The sequence below is a fragment of the Morone saxatilis genome, unplaced genomic scaffold (genome assembly GCF_004916995.1).
Source record: "Morone saxatilis isolate NCDOM2014 unplaced genomic scaffold, NCSU_SB_2.0 Contig3, whole genome shotgun sequence".
Classification (NCBI taxonomy): Eukaryota; Metazoa; Chordata; class Actinopteri; family Moronidae; genus Morone; species Morone saxatilis.
The window spans coordinates 1,555,725-1,564,585 of record NW_023339873.1 but is presented as its reverse complement, the minus strand read 5'-3'; the positions used below and the strand labels follow the sequence as shown (position 1 = coordinate 1,564,585).

General features: G+C 41.4%; 1 protein-coding gene across 1 annotated transcript in view; it reads right to left on the bottom strand.

Annotated features, from left to right (window-relative positions):
• The window catches only part of LOC118336869 (potassium voltage-gated channel subfamily H member 5-like), a 32,896-nt gene that overhangs the window by 3,773 nt on the left and 20,262 nt on the right, over positions 1 to 8,861 (bottom strand). Inside the window, exon 5 of the mRNA XM_035673628.1 lies at positions 6,303 to 6,418. Coding sequence (XP_035529521.1) covers positions 6,303 to 6,418 — 116 coding nt within the window. The remainder of the gene's footprint in view (positions 1 to 6,302; positions 6,419 to 8,861) is intronic.

Genomic DNA, 8,861 nt, shown 5'->3' with positions numbered 1-8,861 from the left:
AAAAGCGAGAGGGCAAGCTCGCCCCGTTAGCTATGAGGGGGCCGTTCAGGACGATTATGGTCGAAATACCTCTCACAAACACATGTGAAAAATGTCTGTACATACACTACTAAACCACTCTACAGTAAACAACTGAAAGGAATTATTCGCTTCGCTACACACTATCTGATGAACGCTGTCACACATACAAGTGAAACGCTCTGTAGTATACACTACTGAAAAGTCGCTACATACAAGTGGTGAAAGTGCTCTCACACACAACTACTGAAAATCACTCTCACGCACCACTACTGAAACGCTCTCACGCAACTACTGAAAGCGCTCTCACATACACTACTGAAACGCTCTCACACATACTATGGAACGCTCTCACCGGACGAGCATACTGAAACGCTCTCACATACACTACGAAACGCTCTCACGCACGACTACTGAAACGCGTTTCGACATACTGGAACGCTCTCGACGCAGCACTAGCTGAAACCGCTCACACGAATCTACTGAACGCTCTCAGCACACGATAACTGGAAGGCGCTCTCCAACACTACTGAGACGCTCTCGAAGCGACTACTGAAAGACCACTCTCACACACACTTACTAAGTACGCTGTCATGATACACCTACTGAAACGTCTCACACGGAAAGACAACTGAGTGACGACTCTCGACATCAGTAGCAACTGGAAACGCTCGAGTGAGTAGGGATGTATATCGTACTAGCATTGAGAGGATGATCAGTAGTGCGGCGTGCGGAAAGCTGCATCTGCCTGTTACATACTGCCAGCCTTGAGTTTGCTGTTTTTTTAACTTCTTAACTCTTTGATTCTTCTTTTTGTTCGTTCTTATTTTTTCAACTGTACACTGCGTGACAGTCTCCCTGGTCCCTCTAAACGATGTGTTTGAGGAGAGGTTGTTTTGATTTCTGTTTTAAGTGCTGCTTTCCACCATGACTAGGGTGGCCATTTCCTTCACATCAAAAAGAGAACACTTTGACATATACAGGACACGCAAGCAGATGATTTGTATTGTATGATCGCTATTTTACAGTCTAATAATGATTTTTCCACCCAGATGTGAGCATAAAGGTGCATACACAAGCGCACAGCAGCTAATGGAATAAATACTTTTACAAGATAGCAGGCTCATGACAACTGCCTTGCCAACTGCAATTACATAGGTCTATATAAACATCATACAGAAATCGTTCTAATGTTCTTTATCTGGGATAGATAGAAGGGGTAAAAAATAAATACAGCACCTTCTGTTTCAAGATGTTCAGGGCTGCCTTGACATATGACACAGAGCTGATCGCCGCTAATGCGGCCTGCATAGGGACAGAACAGCGCTGTTCTGATGCGCAAATAGTACAATATGTATACCAGAATAATAAAACATATGCAATAGAAGAAAATATAATAAACTAAGAGGATATATAAGATGTTTAGTGATAATATTATTATTGGTTGACTTTATAATCAAATTAATATATACAGTTATTAAACATTTGTAAAGAATATTGTGTTGTCATGATTACGAATCATTCTTGAAGTATACATGAAAAGAGCTCATCCGTATAGCCAGGAATTATTGATGCAATTGTGTTTCTTACAGTACCTCAGAATATAAGAAAACAGCACTTGGAGGGTACAGATATGGAGCTTTTATTGTTGACATTTCTCCACCCTGATGCAGTAAAGGATACGTTTGATATCTAAGTATGTTTTTGTATTTAGTCATGGGCGCATGAACCTTTTATGAGTATTTTAAATTAGGTTCGATGAGGGAAGTTACTGTTCTTAATACTTTATTTTGAGAACCGAATTGAATACGCGGTTTCTTTGCGCTTTACCATAATGCTGAAGAATACTTGTGACACTCGAAATTTAAGGCTGCTGATCGAAGTCGACGCTGCTTGATCCCGCAAGTGGTTCAACTACTTGCAGTTGTTTGTCAGACATTAGTGTTCTAGTGAACAACGTGGTTGCGATCAACACGTGAAGTCCTGCTGGTGGACATGTTTGTGAACCGATAGCCCTTCCGTTTACTGAAACACCTTCCGTTTTGACCGCAAGGCCATCCTCTCACACACCAACTGACTGAAAAGCTCTCACACATCACTACTGAAATGCTCTCACACATAGCAAGCTGAAACGCTTCACAGTATACAAACTGAAACGCTCTCACGACCACTACTGACAAGCGGCTCGGCGCGGCACACGCAACTACTGAAACGCTTCACATTTACAGGAACTGAAACGCTCTCATCACACCACTACTGAAACGCTCTCACACACACTACTGAAGACGCTGCTCACACGGACTAGTGTACGCGTACATCCACAGAACAAGAGAGGGGAGGACTGTAATATCTTCCTCCGGTCTCCACGTTCCTCTCGTCCCGACCGGCTTGCTTCCCAGGGTCTTTCGCGCTACGGGCAGGAGTTGCAGTCTGGCGAAATCAGCTGTTTGCCATATGCCAGCATTTCAGCTGTTCTCTGGAGAAACAACAGCAAGCGTGTCCCTGGGGCAATAGAGTCGAGCTAGAATTAAGACACACACTCATTTGTCACTCACTTTGAAGAAATGAAACAAAAAAAGACTATAATTGACATAATAATACCTTGTCAGTTTACGTTATTATTGCTGGCTACAGAAAAAGAAAAGTGAATCTTCATTGGCTGTCACATTTTCTTGTCCACCGATCAACACATGGCTAGATTATGAATATTTGAAAGTGAGCCATGTGTTTGGTGCCACAAACTCGCTCAGGCTGTTCAATTCAACACTCAGCACAGAGAACAGTATGACATTAGATAAAGTCAGTTGTTGACGTGAAAGCTTCGAAGAAATGCTGTCGGGTATACCTCTGGCATTGGACCAGTACTGTACAAGGGCAAAGCGGGGCCGCTGGAACAGTCTGAACCCAGGAAGGTGCTGGTATTTATTTGTTTTACATTTTCCCGTATCCAGATAAAAAAAGCATTGAAAACCGTTTCTGTACTGAGTGTTTAGTAGAGGCTATTCAGGCAGGTAGCAGCGGACAGCTGTTGCTCCGGAGTGACACAATGGCAGCGGTGTCCTGTAGGGGTGCCGAGTCAAAATGAACGTAACATCCGCCGATAACGAATAGAGTTGCAGACTCTGCTTAGAAGTCTTCGCCGAGTAGGAGACCGGGCGGCCTCGTCGGTCCACCTTCCTCTCTGGGTCCGCCAGGCGTTCTTCCCTCCTCTGGATCCCGGGTTTCTCCAGAGTTCAGCTGGTAAGATCAGCTGTTCTTCCACTATGCCCGCGGCGACTTAGTGCGATTCATGCCTTCTCCGTGAGTAAAAGACTTGCTAGTGTTGTGCTCCCTGGTAGGGTGGCCATTCTCCGCTGTAGGCTGGGGACAGTGCGGCGCTTTAAATTGCGGCTGTCTGGCTGGAAGGCAGGTCATTGGTCCTCCTTTGAGAAAAATAACAAAAAAGGCTTTGCCTTTTTGACCAGTACCGTGTGTGTTTAGATACTTGTTGGCTAAAATGTGTGTCAAAAAAGCTAGTGGTCGCAAAGTAAGTAGAGTTCAGTGTAGGGTTACAGATTTTGTCTGATCCTATTCAACACGAGGCCGGCTATATTCGGCTTAATAATTCAAATGAGGCCAGTGGGTTGATGTGCGGACAAGTATTCACTCAGGTGTCAGATCAGATCCTCTCAGGTTAGGCTAAGAGTCAGATTGTTGGACTTGAAGATTCTGAAATCATGGCTCATACTGCAATGGGTATAGCAGGATGGCGGCGGGGTAGCAAAGCGGGGCTGGAAGCAATGCTAAACAGACAGGGTGCTGTATTTTTTTTTACCTTGTATCTATCCAAGATAAAATACATTAAGAAACATTTCGGTATGATGTTTAGTTAGACCTAAGGTGTATCTGATTGGACAGGGCAGTGTGTCATGAGCTGTATCTTGATACTAGTTTACGTCTATTAGATGTGGTATGTTGTATGCACCTTTATGGAAGGGTCTGGGTGGAAAAATCATGATTAAATGGTAAAAAGGTATCATACCAAGACGAATTATCGCTGCTTGCGTGTCCCCGTGTAGTGCAAAGTGGTCCTCCTTTTTTGATTTGTGAAGGGGAAATGCACCTTAGTGTCCGGGTGGAAGCAGCATTAAAACATGAAACGTAAAAACACAACAACTCTCAAACCAAACAGTCGTAGAAGGGCAGACCTTCAGAGAGTTACAGTGAACAGAAATAAATACGAACAAAAAAGAGGAATAAAAGTTAAGAAGTTAAGAAGAAAGCAAACTCAGAAGGCGTTGGAAGTAATTCGTAAACAGGCAGGCAGTGCAGCCTTTCGCTTGCACGCGCGACCTACTGCATCATCTCAATGTAGGGTATAGTCTATTATGATGAGGCGTTTCGAGGGTTGTAGTGGGGAGCTTTCAGTGGTTTGTGGTGAGGACTGTTGTGGCGGAGTATGATATCCCCCGTCGAGAGCGTCTCAGTAGTTCGGTTGTGTGGAGGCTTCATATATATATATAAAAAATAATATAATATGTAAATAATACAATAATAAATAAAACAATATCTGCCTCAATAGTTGTATCTTGTAGTAGTTTCAGTTAAGTTGTTTATTAGATATTATTGGTTGTCTTATATGATGCCAATATGGCATTAAAAGTCTGCAGCTCGACTTAATTTTAACCAACTTTTTTTATCATTTATAAACAGTTTAACACTTGAACACACCTAATGTAAACAGCTAAATGTAATGTAAAACACCTAAATGTAAACAGATATAAATACTATTTAAGTATATTTATGTAGCTGTCAGCAACTTTAACACCATAAGCAAAAAATGAATGAAAATATAAGTTGAAAACTTATATCCAGAGGTGTAAAAATATGAATGTTTTGGACTATAAATATAAATGAAGGTAAACAACAGACGGGACTATAAGAACAATATAAAAATGTATACAAGGAATAATCCAGAGATTCAGAAGTTGAGGACTCACAAGAAACAGGACAACAAACAGAATAAATGAATAAATTATTTTAAAAAACATTGAAATTGAAGCACATATCCTGACTTTTAGCCCCGAGTGTGGGGCAAACTTTCCAATTTCCCATAATGCAACTACATGGCATCCAGACACCTCTATCAAAGCCTGCTGTTTCTCTTCTCTTCCTTCGTCCCACTTATAATTCCTTGTTTCCTCCTACTTCCTTACTTAATTCATTACGTTCCCTTCCCTCTTATAGTCAGCTACGTCTCTTTGCCCTTTCATTTTTATCCCGTCTTCTTCATTTCACTGTTCTTTTCATCATTCCTCCTCTTCCATCCAATCCTGTTTTTCAACCCCCTGCCTTCAGCACCGCCTAAACCGCCCTGGTAACACTTTTTGCCAAAAAAAAAAAAAAACCCTCACACTGCTTTTCGCCTTGTGTGCTAAGCAGCGGATCAAACTAAAACAAATTCTGATTAAAAGTGATACACTTAACTCAAACCTTCAAGAATAAAACAGGTGGGTGAGCTCCGGATGAGCCATCTTTCCCCCCACCCAGAAATCCATTTTCTAAATTTCTGAGCAGCAGTCACAATCATCCAGAGTGCCCACAGCACCCTGCTTCTGTCTCTCCACCCCGACATGAAATATTAATGATGCCCGCAGTCCGCAGGAGCCCAAGCGTTCCCAGGAAGAGAAAGCACCGCTCGCTGTGTCAAACAACTGCAGCTCCAGGGGAAGTTAACATGTGTAAGTGGAGGGAAGGCAGGGTGGGATGGATGCATCGAGGGCGGGACAATGAGCGGTATATGTGTTGTGGTTGCTTTAACTGTGCGTCCGTGTTTAATGTTTTATATGAGGAGTTATTTGTGCAGAAATAATGTTAAGAGCAGAGAGCATATTTGAAGCCTTTCCAGATTTATAAAAAAATAAATCAGCATTTCATGGGTTGCAACAACACAATTTAGTGGTTTAAATCAACCTGAACCTCGCAAAGCCAATGCTAGTTTTTGCTATCTGACTTATCCTTATGATAAATGTTGGGCTAATGCTATGTACTGACACTACCCCACAGACACACAGTGGATATTTAGTCTCTTTGGGCTGCTAGCTTAGCTACTACAACACAGAAACCTTTACATACAGACACGAATGTGCTTCTAGTGACAATTTTGGGAGTGTAGTTACATTTTAAGGGAAAACTGCAAACGTGGCATGAAGCAGAAGTACTACTGTTTCTATGGTCACCTGCAGTTTAATATATCTTGCAAGCTGCTTTTGAGTCTGTGAATTTGTGTGTGTGCACGTGCTCACCTCCGCCAGTCTGGACTGTTTATGGCTGACTTCGTGTTTGCCTATGGGCGCCAGCTGCTGCAGCGTGTTGCGGTTGTTGGTGAGCGCCCGTGTCAGCCGAGCAAACTTGGTCCATCCTGCAGGAATGAAGAACACAAACAGAACACAGTCAGCTCTCAGCCACCAGTGTTGATACCCAGTTCATGACCTCCAGGGACAAACTAGAGTTACAAAATATTCCCACAGCTTTTCACTTGTACTTGCCACTAGAGGAACAAGAACAGTGTTTATTTCCCCCAGTTGGGAGCTCCTATTTACAATAAACTCGGCATGATGTGAATGCAGCACCGCCTGCTCTCACGGCAAACACCCGCCCTGCAGAAAGTGTCCTTGAACACAACTGGACCTCCAGCAGCTGCAGGGTTTCTGCTCTGCAGCGGTCCGATGTGCGCTGACCTCCGTGTGCTGAAGGACAATTCTCTCTCCTTCAGGGGATCAATACCACAGCAATCACTGAAGATTTAGCATATGTTTGTTCTGTGAATATGGAAGCTTCTGTCTGTAGGTTAATTTAGAAGTTTCAACCATTGACAATGGGACAATGGGGTCTATTAGTTCCCTTCACTGGAGTCACAGCTCTATCTAAGGCAGATAATATATATATATATATATGGAAAATGACATGACAGTAAGCTAATACTAGCAATGTTCCTAATGACTAATTTCCCTTACGTTTAAATGGACATTTCAATTTAGACTAAGACGGCCTCTGACACAGCAGTTGTACATCAGTAAGATATTAATAATTAGTTCAACCAACAAGTATTTCTGGAGCCAGGTAGCAAGGTCTCCACTTTGGCTGCTCAACTAACGTTACTTTGGCTTACATTAACTAATGTTATAGTTTCACAAACAGTAATAAACAATAAACCAAGTACTATTTCTGGTGCGGCTAATGACGCATCCCCAGCTAATAATAGGTTGTTTATGAACATCTATTCCAATACTAAACTAATTTTTAACAAATAAAATCGACTACAGCTGTTAAAATCTAAAATGAGAAGCCTGCTAAAAGCCTTCGTTCTTTCTCTGGATCAAACCCTGTGTTCATCCTGGTTTTCAACTTGTGTATGACTTGTAGTTTTCATCTCAATGCTTGCGATTAATATACTCTTTTAGCATTTTATTATACTGTCTGTATGGAAAAGGATAAACCATTACAGCTAAAAATGTTCAGGTTTCCTCTGGAAGTCAGTCTAAATAATACAGGGCTGTCCAGCAGTGGTCATTTTCTTGCCAGTTACAATGCTGCTGAATGAAAGCAGACACAGCTTTGCGAGGAATGGTGCTCCTACTGTACCGCTCTAAAAATAAAATCAAATGAAAGGGCAAAGAGTAGCACCACAGAGGCACACCACATACCGTAGCCACACATCGTGATCGACCCGGCCCTTTGAAGGGACCATTACGAATAAAAAGTGGACTTTGAAATAGCTTTTAACCCTCAGGCCTTCAGCTGCATAAAAAAAAACCCTTTCATTCTCTGGTCAAATGCAGGCAAATTCAGCCAGCCATTCATTCCTCTGTGCAGTCGTGTGAAACAAAACACAACAGAGTCTCATATACAAAACAGAATATATAGTTTATTCAGAGTTTATTCAAAGTATTTCCCTTCGAGGGAAACTGTTGTAGTGGCTGTTGTGTAACTTAGTATACATCTTCAGTTGCAGAGCGGCTTCTTTTATGTGATTTTCTATATGCTAATACCTTAAATTGGCTCAGGATCAGCACAGATAATAAGCCTGGGTGCTCTTAGCCAAAATGGAGGTTTTTCAATATCTTTTCTGAAAGGAAAACTGCTGCAGTAATGCTTGTGTAACTCACTATAATATTGTACAGTTTATTGTTGGCGGTTGAAAAGCAAAAAGCCCAGAGTCATCTAAACCAGAGAGATGAATGTCAGTTAATATTTAGTACGATACTTAAAAACAGACTTTACTTGACTTATTTTTCACATTCTGAGAGTTTCCTGAACTAAAGTTTTATAAAATTTTTGAAAAAGGGTACTTTTCAAATTTGATGCTTAAATTTAGACCAACTTTTGAAAGTGTGACGACACATTAATCCTCTAAAACTTTAATTAATGAGCAGTAAACACATCCTCACACGGTATCTAGTGCTGTATAATGGACATTAATTCGTTTGCTAACCTCTTGAATCTCCTCTGTACTTGTAGCTACTTGTATCCCATAATCTTCACTTGTGGCCACAGTTCAGAAAAGTTTACACAAACTCAAAACTCAAACTTAAAGTGAGAGTTGCCCACTTTAATGACATCATAAAATATAGATAAAAACACAATAAACAAGCTAACAAGCTCAGATGTCTTTTTCATATTCTACAGTCCTTTTCATCATTAGTCGAGTTTTTGCTCATAAATTCAACTTTGCATTCATATAATAAAGATTTTCAAGTCATACCAGCTAACTGCAAATCATTGACAGTATATCTAATGGACAGAGCTTCTGGGTCTGAAAAATGAAGCCAATGTGGAAGTGTCTTAAACCTGCATTCTGTGTA